This window comes from Aspergillus ambiguus (assembly GCF_047715705.1).
Source record: "Aspergillus ambiguus strain CBS 117.58 unplaced genomic scaffold BDV59scaffold_12, whole genome shotgun sequence".
Taxonomy (NCBI): Eukaryota; Fungi; Ascomycota; class Eurotiomycetes; order Eurotiales; family Aspergillaceae; genus Aspergillus; species Aspergillus ambiguus.
The window spans coordinates 160306-182917 of NW_027395525.1; the positions used below are offsets into that span (position 1 = coordinate 160306).

Genomic DNA, 22612 nt, shown 5'->3' on the forward strand with positions numbered 1-22612 from the left:
GGAGCCAGAACTACTCCGGCATCATCATCCTTCCACTAAAGTGCCTAGTGTCGGCAGTCGACGACATCGGATGGAACCGATCTCCACTCCTAAAGCCCCACGAACTAGGACTGTCGGACGTCCGATTACTTGTCGGGCCCGGTTAAGACGGCTTTCTTCGGCCAGTCGCCGATGCACTGGAACTGGACTGTCTTTATAAGGCATGGTTCCTGTCTCTTATCGGCGACGGAGGAGGGAAATCGTTCGGACATACCCAGACTTTTTTTTTACCAGATCAGTGTGACGTCTTAATAGCCAAAGCGTTGCACTAGACTCAGTAAAATCCTCTAGAGGGCCAGCCGACGCGCATTTCACTTCTTCTTGGTCCTTCTTGTACATAATAAAAAAAATATTTCTGTGCGCCTTACTCAAGCTTGTTTCTCGCGATCCACTGGGAACAGGATATCGCGAATACTCAGACGCTTTCCGGGGGTCATGACAAGAGACGAACATGAGACTCCTTCGCCGCGGACTTCCAGCGATGACGAAATAAACTCCTTGGAGGAACAGCATACCCGCCGCGACGACCATCCCAATGGAGTTCTGGAAAAGCAGAGCACAGCCGCCTCGGGGCTGTCGGTCTTCGAAAATCGAGCGCATTCTGTGATTTCACGAATCCGAAGTCGCGAACCAGGCCAGACCGCACGCTTCACGCATCCACTTTCGCACACCAAAACCTCCTCCGATGTGATTGTTGACTTTGAGGGCCCTGATGATCCGTATCGACCTATGAATTGGAGTTTTGGGAAGAAGGCCGTGACGACGGTATTATATGGGCTGACAACAATGGGCGCCACCTGGGCAAGCTCTATGTAAGGTGGACACTCCTATCGCGACTCGGAATACTAACCATGGCCACAGTTTCTCGACGGGCACGCAGCAAGTGAGTAACCAGTACCATGTCGGCGAGGAAGTTAGCACACTTGGCACCACATTACTTCTGTTTGGCTTCGGTGAGTCGTGACATGTCCCGCCGCCGCATTTCGCGATCAATAACTCACCTCTCGTCTTGCGACGCAGGTCTTGGCCCCTTGGTTTGGGCACCATTATCCGAAGTCTATGGCCGCAAACCCGCCGTGCTAGCGCCCTACTTTATAGCCGCGATATTCTCGTTTGGAAGCGCCACCGCCAAAGATCTGCAGACCCTCATGCTCACTCGCTTCTTTACTGGGTTCTTCGGTTCCGCCCCAGTAACGAACACTGGCGGCGTGCTGGGAGATATCTGGACAGCCGAGGAGCGTGGTGCTGCGATTGTTGGATACGCCATGGCCGTCGTGGGTGGGCCAGTCCTTGGACCAATTGTCGGCGGCGCCATCGTACAAAGTTACCTGGGATGGCGATGGACGGAATACGTGCGTGCTTCGAAATTGCCCTAATAACCTCCCGCGGTACGGTACTAAAATTCCTGGCACACAGATCACTGGCATCATGATGTTCTTCTTCTTACTTCTGGACGTTATATTCCTCGACGAGAGCTACCCGCCCGTACTCCTCGTGTACAAAGCCCGGCGACTGCGCTACGACAGCGGCAACTGGGCTCTCCACGCGAAGCACGAAGAATGGGATGTCACGTTCAAGGAGCTCGGAAACAAGTACCTCATCCGGCCGTTCGCCCTTCTCACCACACCCATCTGTTTCCTCGTCGCGCTGTACGCCTCGTTCGTCTACGGAATCCTCTACCTCAGTCTGGCCGCCTTCCCTGTCGAGTTCCAAGAAGTCCGCGGCTGGAACCAGGTCGTCGGCGCGCTCCCCTTTCTCGCCTATCTCGTGGGCATTCTTTTCGGCGCCTGCGTCAACCTCCTCAACCAGAAGTTCTACATCAAACGGTTCAAGGCCAACAACAACTTCCCTGTGCCCGAAGCCCGTCTCCCACCCATGATGCTGGGTTCCGTCCTCTTCGCCGCGGGCCTCTTCATCTTTGGCTGGACCGGCGACCCGGACATCCACTGGATTGGCCCTATCATCGGTGCCGTGTCCATAGGCTTCGGCTTCTTCACCATCTTCCAGGCCGCCCTGAACTATCTCATCGACACCTTCCAGAAAGTCGCCGCCAGCGCCGTTGCCGCCAATACCTTCCTCCGGAGTCTGTTCGCGGGTTGCTTCCCGCTATTCGCTAGTATCATGTTCCGCAGGCTCGGCGTCGGCTGGGCGTCGAGTGTCCTGGGGTTCGTGGCCGTCGCCTTGATTCCCATCCCGTATTTGTTCTACATCTTTGGAAAGCGGATCCGGGCGAGGGGGAAATGGTCGCGCGGGTCGGTTTACGGATACTAATCCGGATTGCCGCCGTGGGAATAATGTGAGAGTTTGGTGGTTCACATGAAAGCACAAGAGATAAAAGTTTTTTGCTTGACCGTTTGGTCTCCTTATACCCTCTGAAGCATATGTTGGAACATAGTGTCTGGCGTTGAGATACCATAAATTATGACTGCATGTGCATAGGTTCCGGACATGGCATTGGCGGTGTCCTGTGCGCCCTGATTCATTATTCTATTATAGTACATTGCATATTAATTAAGCAGAGTCGAATATTAAACATTAGAGAAACAGCATTGAATATGTGCGATGACCACAATATGCACTATATGAACAAACATGCAAAACAAGTATACAACAAACTGTACAAAGGAAAGTCGAGCAAAAGAAAGACAGCATGTCATCATTGGCCCATCGTCTCCAAGCTCTGTCGGCTCTTCGATGCCATATTCCACTTACTGAGCTTCCGAGCTAATGTGACAGCCTTGCCTAGAGGGTTCCATGTCCCACTCTTGGCTGTAGAACCAGGGGGTGTCGCGGGGAGAGAAGAAAAAGGAGGATCGGAGGAGGTAGTCTCGACGTGTTGTTCTTGTTTTGCGTTATGCAACGCCAACACAGCCATGTGTCCCAGGAACGTGGGGTGCTCGAGCAGATCTTCCAGATGGACCTGGAGACCCTCCTGCTCCAGCAGCCACACCACCTGGGCCATGTTGAGGACGTCGCCGCCGAGCTCAAAAAACGAGGAGGTCAGCTGGAACGGGGTACGAGGCAGCTCGGGGTTCTTGTTGGGGAGGACCTGTTGCCAGATGCGATTGACCATGTCGGAGTGGACGAGGATCTCTGAGATACTGCGCGTGTTGAGGTTCATGGAGAGGAACTGCTCGTCGGACTGTCTGGGGACGTCATTGATTACCTGACTAGGGAGGGAACGGAGGGTCGTCGGGGATGGGAGGGTAATGCTTGGGTTCGCCAGCAATGTTTGGGCGGTCTCGCAGACCATGTCGAGGACTTTGGCGGCGTAGCCTGGCTGGACCGGTCCTTTGAGCGAGTACCCGAGGGAAATGAGAAGGTGTTGGGTGCTGGTCTGTTTGGAGAGCAGGGTGAGATCGACGAAATTGTCGACAACTCCCACGCCGCCCATTCGGTAGGTGTGGTCGTCTAGTTGCATCTCGCCTTCGTACTCGAGACTCTGGTGGAAAAGTGTGGTGGTGAAGTATGTCGAATCCGGCCAGTCCGTGCATTGACGGATGATTTCGCGGAATCCGAGGGATTCGAACGTCATGTTCGCGACTTGCTGGTCTTGGAGGTGCCGGATGAGATCCAGCCCTGTCCACTGCTCGCCGAACTTGACACGGACGGGGACAATATTAAGACATGGCCCCACGATGCTTTCGATGCCCGGAAGCGTGGCGTTTCTTCCGCTTGTTGTAAGCCCGAACACCACGTCTGACTGGGAAGATAGTTTCGCCAGTGTCAGCGCCCACGCTGACTGCATGACTGTGGCGATGGTGACATTATCGAGAGCTGTTGCTGGGATCTCGACAGTTCTCTTCTGCTCTGCATAGGCGCCAATGTGTTGGAAGGAATTAGGGGCGTGTCGTCGGATGATTTCTGTCATCCTGCTTCCATGGAGGATTTTCTTCCAGTGTTGGTAGTGTTCTGGGGTGATTGTCCCGGGGAGCATGCGGATGTAGTTGGAAAAGGACGGTGCTGGTGGGATAGTGCAGCCCTCGTAAGCCATCTTGATAGCGGACATGATGCGCGGTAAGCAGACTCCGTCATATTGTGCATGTGACATTCGAATCAATATGCGATGATGTCCTGTTCCTTTCTGTTTCACTATGTAGAACTGGACATACTGTTCGCCTTGACACGGTACCTGGTCCCGGTCTCGCTGCTGCAAGGATGCGGTGTACTCTTCCAAGCTGTTCTCTGTTTCGTGAATGAAGATCTCGGGTTGCATCTTTCTTAAGATCACCTGAAAACATTGACCGTGGAAGCAGACAAACACCGTCCGAAGAATGTCGAACGCATCGACCACCCGCTCGAAGCTCTCGGTCATTCTTCTAGTGTCCAGCGGTCCGTTGCCATCGAGGAAGAAGTAATTTAGCATCCATCTGGATTTGAAGAGAGTTGCAGCCAGAGACAGCGCCTGGAAGTCGGTGACTGGGAGGACATCAGTAATACCACCTCTAAAGAGACCAATCCTGGGACAAATTCCGGCCTGTAGAGAAGCTTCATCTAGCTCTATTGGCCTCACAATGGTCACCTCTTCTGGAGAAATAGTTCGTGAGATCATCGGGGGTGACTCTAGCGATTTTTCAGTGGTCGACTCGTTCGACATGTCCGGTGTTGAAGACGGAGTGCTTGATCGGGAACAAAGTGTAGCTAGCATGTCCTCGAAGACCGGGTTCCCGAAAACATCGGCAACTGACAACATTAAGCCCTCCTGCCGTGCTGCGCCCACCATCTTCATTGCCGATATACTGTCTCCACCCAGTTTAAAGAAGCTGGCATGTCGTATAACGGTGTCTGGCGAAAGACCCAGAGCCTCGCTCCAGAGTCTCCAAAGATGTTTCTCAAGGCTGTTTGGCTCTCTAATGTTGTCGGTGAGAGTGGGTACAGAATCTGATGACTTTATGCCTTGTGGAATCACAGTTGGGAAAGAATGGTCGGGCATCTTGAGGGCCGGAATATCTTTCTCTCGGAGTGGAGGTACGGCTAACACCCCGTCCTTGACCATTTGATAAATCACTTCCTTGACACGGCTGTCGACCAGGGACCGTATGTAGTCCTCGTCGAGATCTGTAATCCGTGGGCTATTGATGTCTGAAACAGTCCTGCCCTCTGTCTCGCCACGGACACTTAATTCTGACATGGACGTATGAGGTCGTTCGACGAACAGCGCGAATACCTGGGCCATGGCGTCTGCCAGATCCTTTGCCTGACTCTCAGATACAGCATCACTCCAGTATCTAATCAATACTCCCTCTTTACCCTTGGCCGTTTCAACGTTGACAGTCACCGGGTACTGTGGTTAACATCAGCACAGAGCCTGTATAATGAAAACTGGCACGACTTACCTCAGTTGGGTCATGAGCTCGTTGCATATCAAACGAAATGGTGCTGTCTGTTGCGATTTCCGAAGCAGAGTGGTTTTGGATAGAGAGGGCAGTGTTGAAAAGCATCTGTCCTTGACGGCCAAGTTCGTGTTGTATCTGGGCAAGAGAGCAATTCTGGTACGGCAGGCCTCCCAAGAAGTCCTCCTGTACTGTTCTGGATATATCAAGTAGGTTCTGGCTTTCTTCAAATTTGACTCTGCAGCACAACATGTTGATGAAAATACCAACAGCGTTTTGAATGTCTGGAACAGGGGAATCACGACCAGCGGCTAGATACCCAAAGCAAACATCATCCGATAGGGTAAATGTCCGAAGAACAAGTGCCCAGGAAGAAAGGGCAATGTTTGCGAGGGTAACAGAATTCTTCTCGCAGAAAAGCTGCAGCTCAGGAAATTGGTCGAACTCCATCATGACAGAACCTAATTGCCGCTCAACAGTCGCTGCCGACAAAAATCTCAAGTGACAAGGATTGATTCCGGAGAGATACCTTACCCAGTGATCTAATGCCTTGGCATGATCCCTGGTTTGGGTAAATTTGATGTACTCTCTGAACAGAGGACCTGGTCCTTGGGGGATCTTGTTATCATATGCCAATTGCAGGTCCCTTAGGAGTATGTCAATGGATCCTCCGTCAATGACTGCATGATTGAGCTCAATCTTCACGAAGACCCGTCCATTTGTTGTGGTACATATGGCAAACTGTTGGGGAAGTTTAACAAGCCGCTTAGCGTTGACATTTGCGAGCTTGATGTTGTTGAGCGTCTGAAAAACAGTTCTCTCCTCACACTCGAACTCAAGAATCTCACTGTCAAGCTCCTTCACCACGAGCTGGTCGAATGAGCCACCTTTACAGTAGCTATCGACGAACAGAGTTCTCAGGATCTGGTGGCGCTGCACTATCTTTGACCAAGCTTTTCTTAGCCTGTTTGCTTCAACTTTCAAGAGTCCATCAAAATGCCGGACCTCCAGAATGGCGTGGAACATGTAACCGTGAGGATCCCGTAGCTGACTGAGCAAGATACCCTCTTGCACCGGCGAGCAAGGGTATATGTCTTCAACATCCTTCCAAGTCCTTAGCCCTGCTCTGGGTAGCGTGTTTCTCATGAAGTTTTCGAGCCCCTCATAAGTAATTGGCAACAATGGATAATCACTGAGAGTAGGCTCCGGCACCCAGTTCTGAAGAACAGGGATATCTTCCTCGAGAATGCGCTTACACTCTAATACCCACTTCTGAATACATTCTGTGTGCTTCATGTGTCGATTATAAGTGAAGCACATGTGGAGCTTTTCCTTGATGATGATGGCTGAAATCTCAAAAAGAGCAAATCGAGGTGTCCCAGGACCCATGTCGGACGTCGACCCAAAGACTTCGGCTCCGTTTGTACTTTCGAAATGTTGAAACAAAGAGTCGCTCCGTTCTAGTTGTTGAAGCTGTCCGAGATAGTTGAAAATTACCTCAAGGGGAATGGGAAAACTCGACTGGCCACCTCTTTCTCTGGAAAGAAAAATGTCTTGCGCAAAGTAGCATCTGCTGGTCCCAGAAATTGATCGCCGCAAGTCCTTCACACGCTTCAAGGTGTCAATAATATCTGTTATCGCTTCTAGTTTAGCCAATTTCATCTAGATTTTTGGGGGAGATAACGCACCTTTGTCTCCACTAACATGCATCGGGTTAAAAGTGGTAAACCAGCCCACTGTTCTGGAGATGTCTATACTCGAATCCCATGCTTCACGTCCATGTCCTTCATTGTATATTGTTGGGACTTCTCGGTCAGCGAACACGTGTCGGAACGAGTGTATCACAGCTGCGAGGAGTATTTCAACTGTCTCGGTGCGGAAGACATGATGGCAGTCACGTAGGATAAAGGATGTAGCCTCCTGGTCGATCATGAAAGTCTCCATTTTGACATCGCCATAGACGTTCCGCACATCACTCATACCCCAGTATATTAAATCTGGCTGTCGGATGTCGAACGGAAGCTGGATCGGGCCATTTTCTTTGGCATTAACAGCCTGCAGCTCACACCAGTTTTGGAATGACATTGTCTTCTCATTGGACAGAGACCTGGATTCAACGAAGTCTTGTAGGTCTTGCAAAACTACGCGCCATGAGACCATGTCAACACAAAGGTGATGAGCCACCAGTGCAAGGATTTGTCGCTGATCCGGAAGTTCAAATAGGTCTACGGCAAACACAGGTCCATTTTGGATGTCGAGGGATTGTTGTCTCTCAGCTGTTCGGAAACTGACTTCGTGCTCGTTTGCGATGTGGTGAACATGCAGTTGGTAGGAGGAGACGCAATTCTGCTGTAAAGTCAGTGATTTCAAATTTATTGGATGACGAAGGCCTACAGTAAGAATCCGTTGACCCCATGTACCATCTCGAGACTTGACAAATCGTGCCCTAAACATGGAATGGCGGTCCACAACAGCTTCAATGGCGCCCTTTACCACATCTACCGGTATATACCTCGTAGCACGAACAGTAATGCTTTGGTTGAAATGGGACCCTCGGCCAAATTCAGAGGCTGTTTTGAAATATACACTCTGAATTGGAGAGAGATCGAACTGGTGGTCGAGCCTCTCTTCAGTCTGAACTATTTGGGCCTTCTTCTCAGACATCAACGCAAGTTCTGTCATTGACTTGCTCTGAATTATACTGTGTAGAGTCAGGCTGAGGCCGTGTTTTCGAGCTTTTGATATAACAGCCATTCCAGTTATGCTGTCTCCGCCTGTATTGAGTATGTCAGATTCTATTCTCCTTCATGCATCTGCCAGTTCCTTACCTAGGCTCACAAATGAACGATGTGTATCGATTTTGTGAGATGGGACGTTGAGAACTTCAGCAAAGATTGTGCGTAGTGTGTCCACGACGGAATCCTCATCACTGTCTTTCTTATCCTCAAGGGTGCCCCGTTTGATGTTGTCGTAGTCCTCCATAATTCGATCATATGTCATCTCGTCGGCGTTTTCAATCCACCCAGTGATCTTCTTCCTATCTAACTTGCCTGATACAAGCATTGGAAGAGTTTTGACGACAGCCCAAGTTTGGGGAACCATGTAAATAGGTAATTGACGCTCCAAGCCTTCTTGAATCTCAGTAAGCTGAGGATACGCAAGATTCATAATATCACGATCCACAAGCTCGCAGCTGTCATTCGAAATGATGCTCTTATCCTTAGTTAGAGACTCCAAAGACAATATAGTCACCAAACGTTGCTGGAGCAGCCCAGTCTTAGGCATTATCACAACAGCATGTCGCACCCGATGGTCCTCATAAAGCCGGTGCTCAATCTCCCCCAGTTCCAAACGCTGGCCATGAAGCTTCACCTGGTGGTCCTTGCGACCTATACACTCTATTGAGCCGTCTGAGTTGTACCTCACAAGGTCTCCTGTCTTGTATATCCTTCGCGGAGAAGCTTGTGCGGTTTGAAAGTACTTCATCCAGGCCGGTTCGCTCACAAAGGCATCTGCTGTTTTCTCTGGACTTTTGAGGTATTCTCTCGCCAGTGCAGGACCTTCTAAAACCAACTCTCCGACTGCACCTAAAGGAGTCAATCGGTCATGATTTTCAGGGTCGACGACCCACGTCAGTGTGCACGGTATGCCGAATCCAATACATGACGGCTCGGGGTTTGCAGAGACATCGTTCATGACAGCAAATATGGTTGTTTCAGTCGGGCCGTATCCATTTACCAACTGCACATGATGAGCCCATTTTGTTACCACTTCGCCAGATAATTTCTCTCCTCCACACACGAGAACTTTCAAACATGGGACTGCGGAGGGTTCAAGAATGCTTGCAATTGAAGGTGTCAGGAAAGTCCATGAGACATTCATTCGGCGAATGGCACCAGCGACATCATTCAGCCGCTCATCCTCGCTTGGGATGCAGATACAGCCACCGTGCATCAATGTTGCAAGTACCTCCATGACCGCAGCATCGAACGTGAGCGATGCAAACTGGAATACTCGAGAGGCGTTGTCCATATGCACAATTGGCCCAAAGGCCATGGCACTGCTAGCAAGAGATTTGTGATCAATGACAATTCCTTTAGGGCGGCCAGTACTTCCTGAAGTGAAGATAGCGAAGGCTATGTTCGATGGTTTGACAGTTGCGGAGCGCTTAGCATTCTTCGAAATAGAACCATACGCTTTCACTGTTTCTTTGCTGACAGGGATGATAGATCTCACAATTCCTGCATATCGATTCTGATAATGAGGAGAGCATAGAATCATTTGAGCATCAACTTCTTCTAGAATTTCCTTGTGTCTGGAAGTTGGATGGGATGGATCGAGTGGGACGAATCCTCCACCTGCAATCAGAATACCCAATATACTGATCACTGCCCAGAGGGACTTATCCAAGCAAAACGGAACTATTGTTTCCGGACCAACTCCACGAGAAGTCAGGTATTTTGCAAAAGAAGATGCGAGATCGAACATCGCATCGTAAGTCAGCTGACCATCCCAAGCGCAGACAGCTGGGGCTTTCGGGCGTTGCAGCTTCTGTTCATAAATCATATCGTGAACACATCTCTCGAGACATAACGGCTCTCGTCGGTTCCATGCTTCTATGTTTTCCTTGTCCAGTTGACTGGATACGTCCAGCTCTCCGACTTTTCTTGTATCACCAGCTGGACGTGCGAGGAGCTGGTCCAGTACGAAGATAAATTGGTGTATCATCCTTTCAGTTGTCCAGCTATCCAGCACTATTTCATCATGATGCACAGTGATATCAAGTTTTGACTCTGCGATCTTGCATTCGACTGTCAGTGGGTGTGTGAAGAAGTCGCTGGTGTTTCGGTTGCCCTCTGGAACCCAAAGATTCTCGTCAAGCTTTCCTTCATCTGATTGTATAACGAGAAGGTTCTGGAAATCACAGGCAAGAGAGGTAGCACTGTTAATGTTTCTTATCCGCTGCAGACCTGCGTGTTGGTGCGGCAACATATCCTTGGTCAACTGATGTATGTTCTGCAGGTACTGAGCGGTCGAGATACCGTTGTCAACGTGAATTCGGGTGGGCACCGTTGTCAAAACCGGGCCTGCAAGGTTTTCAATGCCATCTAGGTCGATGTTCCTCCCCATTATTGTCTCTCCAAAGCAGACATCGCTTGATCCAGTATGTGCTGACACCACAATTGCCCATGCACCGCGAATCAGCTCTGGAAGAGTTATGCCACCATTGTCAGTGGAATTTGGAAGTTTCATGCTCTTGCATTGCGTATTTCCCACCCGAATAGAGTTTGATGAGTTCTTTTTATTCTGCGGAAATGGAACAGATCCCATATTGGAAAGGTATGACTTCCAAAACTCCTCGGATTCGGGCATCTCCTTTTGGATTAGGTAGTCCACGAACAGCTTATATTGAAGTATTGTGCTGTCCGCTGACATCCTGTGGTAGATCTGTTCAACCCTCCTAAATACTGCTGGCAGCATCCACCCATCATAGAGCGCATGGTGAATTGTCCAAATGAAGTGGGTTGCCGGCGACAAGCCTTTCTTCACGATTGCGTATCCTGTTAATGGGCCTCCAGCAAATCCTGAATGCTCAAAGTTGTCCGCTTCAAACTCGTCAAATGTTGCAAAGAATCTCCATGAGATGGAATCTTCCTTTAGTACAGCTTGCAAGAAATTTATCGTGTCTGTGTGGATGATGCGGGTCCGTAAAATGTCCATCTCATTAACGGTTTGTTGCCACGCTGCCATAAATCGTTCAATATCGACATTATCCGCGAGCCGGAATACCGGCTGAGCAATATATGCACCTCTTTCTTTCAGGGACAACGTCAAGAGGCCTTCTTGCACCGCGCTACAGGGGTAGATATCGGAGATTAACTCTCTAGCCACGCAGCATTGATCAGCAACTTCCTGCACGACACAGTTGCAGTCGACTGAGTCAGGGAGAAGGCTGAAGGGATGGACCGTCCGATTTGATTCTCTTGCCTTTGAGAGCTCACAATGTCTGGCCATGTCGATGAAGATGGGGTTGGCATATACATCAGTGACTTTCATCGAAACTCCCCGGGATTTTGCTGCACTGACGAGCTTCATAGCAGAGAACGAGTCTCCACCAATTCCGAAGAAATTATCTTCAGCACCAACAGAGCCTGGCTTGAGACCGATGACCTCTTCCCAGACGGCTCTGAGCACTCCCATGGCTTCTGTTTCCGGAATCTGTCTTGTCTGTGTGGTTGATATGCCATATGCCTTCAAGTGATCTTTAGATAAGTGCTCCACAGAGGACCGGAGCTTTTTTCTGTCAAGTTTTCCAGACGCTGAAATTGGCAGGCGCTGTACTGGAACAAAGAGTTTCGGTATTAGACCTAAGGGCAACGATTCGCTCAACCCGGCGTGCAGACTTGACACGGCTTCTCTAATACTTTCGTCCATGCAAAGGAGAATTCCATAGGATGGTTCGCATGCCGGACTACCCTTGGCGTACATCTCAGCGGTTACTGTAAAGAATGCCACAAGGCATTTGGCCACGGTTCCGACATCTGGTGTCACCAGCTCAACAGCCACCTTAGCGCTGGGTGGAAGAAAACGAAGGCATTGCTGCTCAATTTCTCCTAATTCGACCCGCTGACCATTCAGCTTTATTTGCGTGTCCTTGCGGGAAATAAAAGAAAGAGAACCGTCATGGTTGTAATAAACGAGGTCTCCAGTGCGATACATACGTTCTTTGCATTGGAGGACGCTTGATACACCATTATGCTTCATCCAATGGGCACTTGTGATGAAAGCTTCTTTGGTTTTTTCTTCGTCATTGAGGTAGCCCCTTGCAACGTTGCAACCTTCAAGAACCAGCTCGCCCACTGCACCAACTGGAAGAAGACGATGGTAATTATGAGGATCGACCACCCACGCTCTGCCATTGAGAGGTGTCCCAATCGAATGACAGTTTCTAGTAAGTCGCCTTCCTGCTTCGTCCACAATTGTGCAGGATGTGGCCAATATGGTCGCTTCGGATGGTCCGTACCCGTTAATCACACGCCGATCCGCCCAGCGTTCAATGTGACTTGGTGTTATTTTTTCGCCTGCCGCAATCACCGTTCTCAGGCTTGGGACGGATTTGGGATCCAAGATGTTGGCTACCGATGGGGGAACGCTCAAAACGTTGGCTTCCATCCTTCTGATAGCCCCAGCTAAGTCATTCATGCGTTCTTCTTCGCTGGGAACACAGACACAACCACCATTCATGAGAATAACAATGGTCTCCAGTATACTGACATCAAAGGTGTAGCTTGAGAACTGTGTTGCCCTGGTTCCAGGGCCGAATCCGTATTGTTGAGCAACTGATAGCGAAAGCAGACTGAGCCCAACATTCTCAATTACTGTTGCCTTTGGTTTCCCGGTAGTCCCCGACGTAAAAATAGCGTACGCCGGGTCACTGATCCTGGCATGCACGGGAGGTACAACAGAAGTGAGAGTTGGGAGCGCTCTTATTGTCGCTTCGCATACAGAAAGTATCGTGGCAGAGATGGCCGAAACGTTTTCGTTGTACTTTGGAGAGCACAGGACGACCAGAGCGCCAATATCTTCGACCATTGCCCTTAACCGTCCCTCTGGATGCGAAGCGTCAAGAGAAACAAATGCTCCCCCTGCTTTGAGCACTGCAACTTGAGAAATAATCGCCCATGCGGATTTTTCAAAACACAAAGCCACAAAAGTTTCGGCCTTCACCCCAACTTCTCGCAGGTGCTGCGCTAACCGTGTCGAGTAGAGGTCAACGTCTGCATAAGTAAATTCTCCATCCCATGAGCAGATTGCAGGTTCCAGTGGACGTCTCAAGACCTGCTCTTGTATAATCTCGTATGCACACTTTGTTGGCCGAGTGGGAAGTATTGAGTTCCACTTTCGTATCTGTTCACAAGAGTGCTCGGTGATGAATTCAATATCGCCTATGCGGCAAGCAGTTGAGCCAACGCAAGAGCCCAGAATATGCTCGAAGCATTTACTGATATCCGCAATATTATCCTGAGATAAACAATCACTTGCGTATGTAAACAGCACCTGAATTGATGGTCTCAAGTCCCTCACATTGACTCCAATTATGCCTTTGCTCTGATCGTTGCCGTTAGGCGTGGACAAGACACCTTTCCTGTCTGTATTCTCCGTCACATCACTGTATCTGAAGAAAGTGTTAAACAGAGTCCCATCGATGTCAAGCCTTTGACAGATCTCCGTTAGCGGGAGCCGGTGCTGCGACATTCGCGCGAGATCCCTCGCCGATTTTTTCACAACATCCTCAAGAATCATATCATCCTTTAGATGCAACCTGAAAGGAGCTTCTATTATGGTAGAGCTTCTGTTTAGCTGTCCTCGGCCTGGAAGGCAATATCCGAAACAAACGTCCTCTGACCCAGTGTAACATCGAAGAACTAAGCCCCAAATGACTTGCAAAAGAGAACAAACATCGGTCCCAAGGCGTTGGACGAAGATCCGGATTTCTTCGCTATTCTTGATCGTGGCAGTAAATGAAGAGAAACATCTGGGGGTCTCTTCATGTTGAAACTGTGGGAACAGACATGATTCAATGTCAGCTAGGTATTTCCTCCACCAATCCATATGGACCCTAGCCTGGCAGTCTTTCTTTCCCATGTATACCAACTGGCCATCGGAAGTATATCGTGCAAGGTCTCCAGTCTTGAACATTCGTCGATGCTGCATTTCTGGATTCCATAAATCGAACGCCCACTTGGGTCTCTCAATGAAGTTTTGTTTCGTACTTTCGTCATCATTCCAGTAACCGTTTGATACGAGAGGGCCTTCCACTACTAGCTCACCAACGCACCCGATGGGAACCAGAGACTCAGGATCATGTGGATTTACAAGCCACGACCTGCCACCTATGGCCGATCCAACGCTTGCCATTCCAGTAGATGCAAGAGAGCGAGAGACATGAATGTAGGTTGAGGAACATTCAGTAGTGCCATAGAAAGTGTGAAGCTGCACATTTTCAGCCCACCTTTCTTTGATCTTTGCGTTGGTGATCCCACCGTAAAGTACCATGGTGTTGACCTGGGGGACATCTGATGGTCTCAAATGGACTGCTAGTGATGGCACAGTGCTAACCATGTTCGAACGCAAGTCATTTATTGAAGATGGCAGGTTCTCCAAGTCTGCATTAGCCGGAATACATAAACAAGCACCCTCTGACCAGGCACCAAACATCTCCTGTAGGAACATGTCTGAGGTGTAATCAGACGACTGGAATAGTCTTGTGGAGGAGTCCATGTCAATCGCCGTAGTGAAGTTCTTCGCTCTTGTCAATATGTCCTGGTGGTTAAGTATAATGGCCCTTGAACAAGCACCATCGCCAGATGTGAAGACAACGTAAGCGTTATCCTTCGGCTTCGGAGTGGGTAAGACATTCCCGTTGGTCGCCGGGAGGAAATCAAAAAGAGACTTATCGATTGGAATGACATAAGGTATTGTTACCTCGAGTAAGTGGGTGCTAGAGGGAGATGCAAGTGCGACCTGTACTTCGTTGCAAAGGTCTTCATTCAGCACCTCATGCAGACGGCCTCCGATGATTGGAACACAAACTCCCCCTAACTTCAACACAGCTAATATTGAAACCACCCTCCAGACAGTTCTGCCGAGATCTATTGGAACAAGAGATCCTGGACCCACACCGATCTGGTTCAAGTACGCTGCAAGCGCAGAAGATAGCTCGTTAAGCTTCGAATATGTGAGATCTCCATCCCAAGCTGCAACGGCATGCTTGGTCGGGTGGGATACTACTCTCTCACTGAGGATTTCATGGGCACATTTTCCGACAGCCTCAAGATCAGAGTCATTCCACGTTTTGATCTTCTGCGTATGCCAATCACTCAGCCCTGTTATGAGCCCCAATGTTTTTTCCGGGCAATGAATGATCTCTTCCAAGTGTTGCACAAACGTTTTAGCCACACTCATAGCCTGATTGTCTGACAGTGAAGTCGTCCAATAGTTGAAATCAACATTAGCACTGTTGTCTGAGGCCTCGACATTGACGAAGACAGGAAATTCGACAGGGTCGTAGATTGACCCTAGCTCCACGAATTGAATGCTTCCACTAGCCTTAAAGTCCGATGGCGGAAGTTTCCTGTAGGATAGACCTGTGTTAAACAACATTTCTGAGAGCTTTAAGTCACGCTGAATGTCGATCAACGAAGTATGCCGGTAAGGCAAATGCTCCATATAATCATGCTGTAGTTTAGACATGACATCCTTCAGAGACAAGTTATCGGACATTCTCATTCGACATGTCAAAATGTTGATAACAGGACCAACAACCGCTTCAATATTTTCAACAGGTGCATCTCTCAGAGATGCCATATAGCAAAAATGCACATCGTTAGAGGCACAAAAAGAACGAAGAGTGAGGCCCCATGCAGTACTGAATGCCGTCGATAGAGTGAACCCGTTTCTTTCGCATGCTTCCTGCAGTTTGTCATAGAAGTTAAGCCCCAAATGTATTGTCTTGAACTTCTTCGACAAGACTTCACCATCGCTGAGGTTGGGGAAATGGCAGGGCTCAGAATCCGACAAATAAGTTCGCCAGTACTCGATACTGGGAGTTCTAGGAACTTCCCACAAGTATTGAACAAAATTCTTGAACATTGGCGTTTGGGTAGATTCTGATGTGCCATCATAAGCAAGCTGCATGTCCCGAAGTATTGTGGAAATTGAGGACCCGTCCATGATGGCATGACTAAGTTCAATCCTGCAGAACACATTTCCAGAAGCTGATTCACAGATTGTGAATCTGTGAGGAGGTCGTCTTCCGCTGAAATCCACGGAGGTCTGTCCATCCAGAGCTTCCACCACATCATCATCTCTCAAGCATCTTACATAGTCAGGGCAGGCATCGAATGATTTCAGAACAACCTGACAGAACAGGTCTCCATCGGTAATTCCCTCGATAAACACGGTACGCAGTAATGGATGCCGTGAAACAACTGCTTGCCAAGCGTTCATCAGTCGATCTATATCGGGTTTCCCATCCCTAATTTTGACCTCAAACGTATTGTGCACAGCATAGAACGCTTCATCCCGCAAGCGACTGAGCAAGATCCCTTGTTGCATCCGCGTGCAAGGATAGATATCTTCGATCATATCAAAAGACTCAATTCCAATACTAGGCAAGACTGTTGAAGCCATACTCTCAAGCTTCTCATAAGAAAGTGAGAGCATTGGGAAAGTGCTCAGAGTTGGTCTTGCTGTCAAAGCTTGCAACTTCGGACCGATTTGCTTCAGGGTTTCATGGCAGCGTGATATCCAGCTTCTAATGGAATTCTGATGGGCCATGTGTCGATTGAAAGAAAATGTAAACCGAAGCTTCCCTTGGGCAGCCATGGCCGAGATCTCAAAAAGTGCGAATCTCGGCGTGTCTTCACCAAAATCTGCAGCCCCTCCACCTCGACCAGTCTCACCAGCCATCTGATTCATCAATTGGAAGAGACCATCCTGGCGTTGGAGGTCTCTATGCTGTCCAACGTAGTTAAAGGATACTTCCATCGGACAATGATGCGCACGCCCATGAATGCCATCCCCAACCGACATACGTTGTGTGAATTCTTGTCGACCATTATCCACGGCTCTTCGGCGCAGGTCTTTAACATGCACGATAGTTTCAACTATGTCGTCCGCAACCAAACCAGATACCAGAACAGGGTAGAGGGTAGTGAACCAACCGACGGTGCGCGATATGTCTATGGTCTGATCCCACACTTCCCTACCATGCCCCTCATTATAAATGACAGGTGGATTTCGATCGGCGAAGGTTTGTCCAAATGTATGTAGAAGTGTCGCAAGGAATATATCAATGGGTTCCGTCTGCAGGCTCTGATGGCAGTCCTTGAGTAGGCATGCAGTGTTTCCTTCGTCAACTTCAAATCCTTCACAGTCCACATCACCGTAAGTAATTTGGCGATTTTGCATTCCCCAGTAGGCCAGCTCCGGAGCTGGGATGTCTTCCAAGCTGGCCCTACCCTCAGTTGCCAAAGCCTCATTTCGTTCGTTCTGTAACCCACACCATGTCTGGAAGGGTAACGAGCAGTGCTCGAGCGAGGCTCCATGTCCATTTAGCAATAATTCCTCCAAATCCTCGAGAATTATCCTCCACGACACAATATCGACAACCAAATGGTGGGCGACGATTGACAATATCAAGCCTTGTCCTTCCTCGTAAAAGAGGTCTACTGCAAGCATGGGACCGGAAAAAGCGTTGATCGATGATTGGCTTTGTGCAACAGATTGTTCGATCGTCTCGGTGCTGGTGGACCGATGTATATTCCATCGGTATGAGCTTTTAACATCTGTGCTTATGATCTGCTGGAATCCTCCTTTAGGTCCCGAGGAAACGAGTCGAGCGCGAAGCATCGAATGTCGATCGATCAGGATCTCAATACTGCGTCGAAGATCGCCCTCATTAATCAGCTGGTTCAAGCGAGTTAGAACGCTCTGGTTGAAATGCCCCTGTCCCTCGGTGCGTGCCATAAAGTGTAGCTTTTGTATCGGCGAGAGATCAAATGGTTGCTGTACTACTTCCTCGTAAACAACTGGTTGTTCAATCTCCTTTGTCCGTGTTGCCAACTCCCTGATTGACTTGCTTCGGACGATCTCCTGTACAGTAATTCCAATTCCTTGCTTTTTGCAAAATCCCATACACGTTATTGCTGCAATGGAATCACCCCCTAGACTCAGGAAGCTCTCATCGAGAGCAAGATGGGACTTCGGAATGTTGAGGACGCGACTCCATATCGTCGCTATTTGATCCTCCATCGCATTACCAAACGACGAAGGATTTTCATGTAGCCCTGTTTTCGATTGGAGGTTCCGGATCTCAGGGTCGTTTTCCATATTCCCGATCCAGTTTGCAGTTGCTTTCCGGTCAAGCTTGCTCGATGTCAGAGTGGGAATGGTCTCAACACATAGCCATACGGATGGAACCATATAAGTTGGTAAACGTTCGGACAATTTATCGCGAATATCTGATATGATTGACAATTTTCTTGTGTCTTCGACCAGTTTCAGAGGTACCGGTTCAGCATCGGTATCGTCGTTGATGTGGGCGGCCAAAGAGATGACCGCCACCAAACGTCCTTCTGCGAACCCTGTCTTGGGAAGTATAACCAGGCAGTGCTTTATATTCGAGTCGGCATTAAGACTATCTTCAATTTCTCCCAACTCGACACGTTGTCCGTGAACCTTAATCTGCGTGTCTTTCCGTCCTAGATACGTCAGTGAGCCGATCTCCGAGTTGTATCTTACCAGATCTCCTGTCTTATAGAATCTGCGCCTAGGAGCCCTGGATTCATCATCCTTCGTCCATGTTGGATCATAAATGAAAGACTCAGCGGTCTTTTCTGGGTTGTTAAGATAGCATCGAGCAAGTGTCGGACCCTCCAAAAGCATTTCACCCGCACACCCAACAGGAACAAGCCGATTATGATCCTGCGGGTCTACAATCCAACAGCGCGCACCAGTTGGAAGACCAATATTCCTACTGTCTGTGCCTATGGTAACGCTTGAATTTATGGCAGCTGTGACAGCGCACTCCGTGGGTCCGAACCCATTGAGAAGATTAATCTTTGACCACGTCTCTATGTGCGATTGAGACATAGCCTCCCCGACTAATACCAGGGTTTCAAGTCCGGGGACGTCGGATATGTTGATGAAGTCGATGAATGAAGGCGTCAGCGAAGCATGGTTCACCCTCGTGTTATTGATCGCTTTGACAATATCATTCAGCCGTTCTTCCTCGCTTGGTATGCATATGCAGGCACCAATCATTAAGACGGTCAATATATCGACCAGGCTAGCATCAAATGTATGTGCTGCGAACTGTAAGAGACGAGACTCAGAGTCGATGCGCAACCTCGGAGCGTGAGCCACCGAGCTAGCCACATAGCTTTTGTGTTCCATCAAAGTTCCCTGTGCAGGATCCAGTTAAAATAGTTTGCGATATAATTTTTCCACACTAACCTTAGGCTCGCCTGTTGATCCGGAAGTAAATATTACATATGCCGCATTACAACCCTGTACTTCGGGGGGCGGCATGGGGTCCCCCAAGATATGTGCAAATTCAGCGATGGTATCATCATCCAATGGTACTAGATGCTCTGCAATATCACCCAGCTTGTCCACTCTATTTCTAGAGCAGAACATGATACGGGCATCTACAGACCTCACCAAAGACTGCAAACGAGATGTCGGGTGAGTAGGATCTAGGGGTACAAAAGCACCACCAGCTTTCAAGACCCCAAGAACCGCCACAATGTACCACTTCTAGATAAAGAATAATATATCAGTATCTGAAATACAAAATATGAAGATACTATCTTAGCAACTTACCGATTTATCGAAGCAAAGGGCAACCTTAGATTCCGGTCTTACTCCGTGCATTTGGAGGTAGGCTGCTACCTGGGAGGCCAGAGAATCCAATTCTTGGTATGTCAAGCTCCCATCCCAAGCGCATACAGCCTCCCTCCCGGGACGAAGAAGCGTCTGTTCATAAATAACATCATGGATACAGCGATCGGGACTTTCTGGAGGGACTGAATTGAATTTGCGAATCCGACACCAGTCCAGTTCCGAAAGGACATTAAGATCACTCACCACGATGTCCTCGTTGGACAGTAACCGGTGAAGAGTTTTCTCAAAAAAATCAGCTATGCTTTTTGCCTGCTCCGTAGAAAGGTCATTGTTCCACCATTCTACGAACATGCCGACATCTTGCTCCATTATCTTCACGTGAAGACGGACACGGCACTGATGACTATAGGTCAGACAGTCTTTTTTGAAATCCTTGTTGCACGGGACATACCTCCTCTGGGAGAGTGATCAACAGAGCTGGTTGCACAAGCGAATCCCGTGCATTTCTCGTCAAACCACTGCAGACTCGGACCATCAAAGTCGTGTTGAAGAGCCTGTAGTCGGTGGGAGATCCCTCCAACCAAGCCCCCCTTGCCGAGTTGTCGGTACGGTATCCCGTGTGCTCGACGGTTCTCAGAATGTGCTGGATGCTCTCCTGCTCCCTGACCGTAAGGTGGAAAGTTGACGGTTTTGCCGAGTCTAGTGCTTCTGTGCCGCAACTACCTTCGCCATCCAGGTTCTGGTAGCCAAAGCATACATCCTCAGACCCGGTATATCGATATAGCAGTAAAGCCCACGCGGTTTGCAGGAGGGAGTTTAAGTGTCCTTGTTTCCAGGAGGAGAGTAATTGGAGGGTTTCAGAAGGATTCGTCTTCGTTCTCATCGATACAGGACGCCTGGGACTGTCGATGGACGAGGGGCTGAATCTGGGAAGACAGCATGAGGCTTGCCGGGCCATGGTTGGATGGATATCGCTCCGAGAATTTCTATATACAAACGAAAGGTGCGAGGAGTCGTGTAAGAGCACGAATCTGGAGGGATGATGTACCCTTTCTATCTTTAAATTGAAAATCAAAACAAATCATCAGGACCCCTTCCAAAAATCAGCTGAAGGAACTAAATTCTTATTTCTCCGCAAGCAGGGCCTGCCGCTTGTGCACAAATAGAACGACTGGGAACCATTCAGTGGCCAATGACCAGACTCCTGTCAGGAGCCATTGACGACATGGTCATCGTTACTACATCCGGTATGAAACATGGCTCTATGGCTCAAATACCAAAGTCAGCACAAACCCAATGGGAAATGACCTATCTGCAGTGCTACTCGGTTGGCTTGGAGCATCCTTCGGGGTGGAGCAGACGCTACAGGAACCCCAGAGATATACAGCTGTAAACAGGTAATCCGTATGCAAGATCCCGGTCATGTCTGAGATGGTCTGTAATAGATCTAGACCACTGGCAAAATGATACAATACGAATACTGAAAGGTCAGGCATGCACACTGCTGAGAGCTCTTCCTGAATCTACAGAATCTTCGGGGAGGATTGGCTATCCACAATACAGCTGGAGCTTATTAGGGCGACAGGAGTCATCGAACAGGCCTTGAGCCCTTATTGGCATAATGAACGGACTGTGGCGCTTTCAATAGGCTCTACTGGCTCATGACTTTCGATTCTCGTAATGCATGAGACAGCCGGTTTTCAAACTTTTACCCTAATGGAGTTACGCAACAAGAGGCACCCATGTCAGGCAAACAACCCATTTGCTACTAATATTACTATTACTACTATCATTATTTCCTAAAGCGCACCAGATGTCTAAATTTGCCCCATGCTCAGTTGCTTTCCCCTTTCTGGTCACCAGGACATAAAATGCCATGGATCGCTTCAAGATCCTTTTGATAGTCCTATGACTTTAGCCATTATAGCACAATTGCCTACCCCAACGCAAACAGTGTTGGAGCCAGATTTCAGAAAAAGTAAACATGAACGTTTGTTGGCCTTGCCTCAGAGCCCAAATCTTACCCGTACATACTGCGTACTTTCTCCCTTCTTTGTCCATATACAGGTAGTGCTCCATGAAATTTCGACCATTATCGACTATATAAATTCAACTCTATTTTCTGGAGAAGGAGATTGGTTCTGGATAGACATCGCTGCAAGGGCGCCAGGGGTGCCAAAACACTAGTGCTCTCGGGAAAGGCGCACCCCATTCACACTTCAGCCGCTTTTGACGATTTGTTAAGTAATTATTAATTAATTGATATTACAGTTAACCGAAGAGGCGACATCCCTTTCAGTGTACAACAGATATCCGACCTGTCAAGTCTGTAAGGCCCACCGATGTTCCCGGACGTCCAACTCGGCTATACTTCCCGATAGTTGATCAGCAGATTTTCGCCGGAGTGCATCCGACGGTTCCTCGTTTAACGGAGAATAAGAGTGGACCGTCCACCATCGGCCTCTACTTGGAACCGTTCCCCGTCCCGATCAGCTGTGCTTTCTCGGTTACGGAGTATGTGACTTTTCCAATATGAATAGGCAAAGCGAACCTAATCACCGCTTGTGGATTGGGCAAGACCTATCAGAGAAAGGTGCATCACCTTGTCGTCCGAACAGGTTATGTCGAAAATGCCATTCAGAGGCCAGAGAGACCGTGTCTTCGAAGTCAAGGTCTAAACATAGTGCGAGTTCATCCGCTAGTCTGCCGGTAAATTTCAGAAGTCGGTAAGTTCTCCCTATCGGCTAAAAACGACACCCTCCTGATCGTATTTGCCAAGGGACCCGGCTTGGAGTCAATCTCAGTCGTAATTTCTGCACTAACGCCACCAC

The 22612-nt window shown here is 48.9% G+C and overlaps 2 protein-coding genes across 2 annotated transcripts; one reads left to right on the forward strand and one right to left on the reverse strand.

The window, feature by feature from the left end:
• The first annotated feature begins 337 nt into the window (after positions 1 to 337).
• BDV59DRAFT_19129 (MFS transporter) lies at positions 338 to 2503 on the forward strand. Its single transcript, XM_073691876.1, has 4 exons — positions 338 to 851; positions 901 to 992; positions 1060 to 1391; positions 1456 to 2503. The coding sequence occupies exons 1-4, from the start codon at positions 475 to 477 to the stop codon at positions 2308 to 2310; spliced, it is 1656 nt and encodes a 551-aa protein (XP_073548707.1). The 5' UTR covers positions 338 to 474; the 3' UTR covers positions 2311 to 2503.
• Positions 2503 to 20933, reverse strand: nrps1 (nonribosomal peptide synthase Pes1). Its single transcript, XM_073691885.1, has 8 exons — positions 20233 to 20933; positions 19761 to 20177; positions 19392 to 19694; positions 8201 to 19340; positions 7767 to 8146; positions 7061 to 7718; positions 5376 to 7003; positions 2503 to 5323 (listed from the first exon to the last, which is right to left on the reverse strand). The coding sequence occupies exons 1-8, from the start codon at positions 20737 to 20739 to the stop codon at positions 2696 to 2698; spliced, it is 17661 nt and encodes a 5886-aa protein (XP_073548708.1). The 5' UTR covers positions 20740 to 20933; the 3' UTR covers positions 2503 to 2695.
• Positions 20934 to 22612: the final 1679 nt, after the last annotated feature.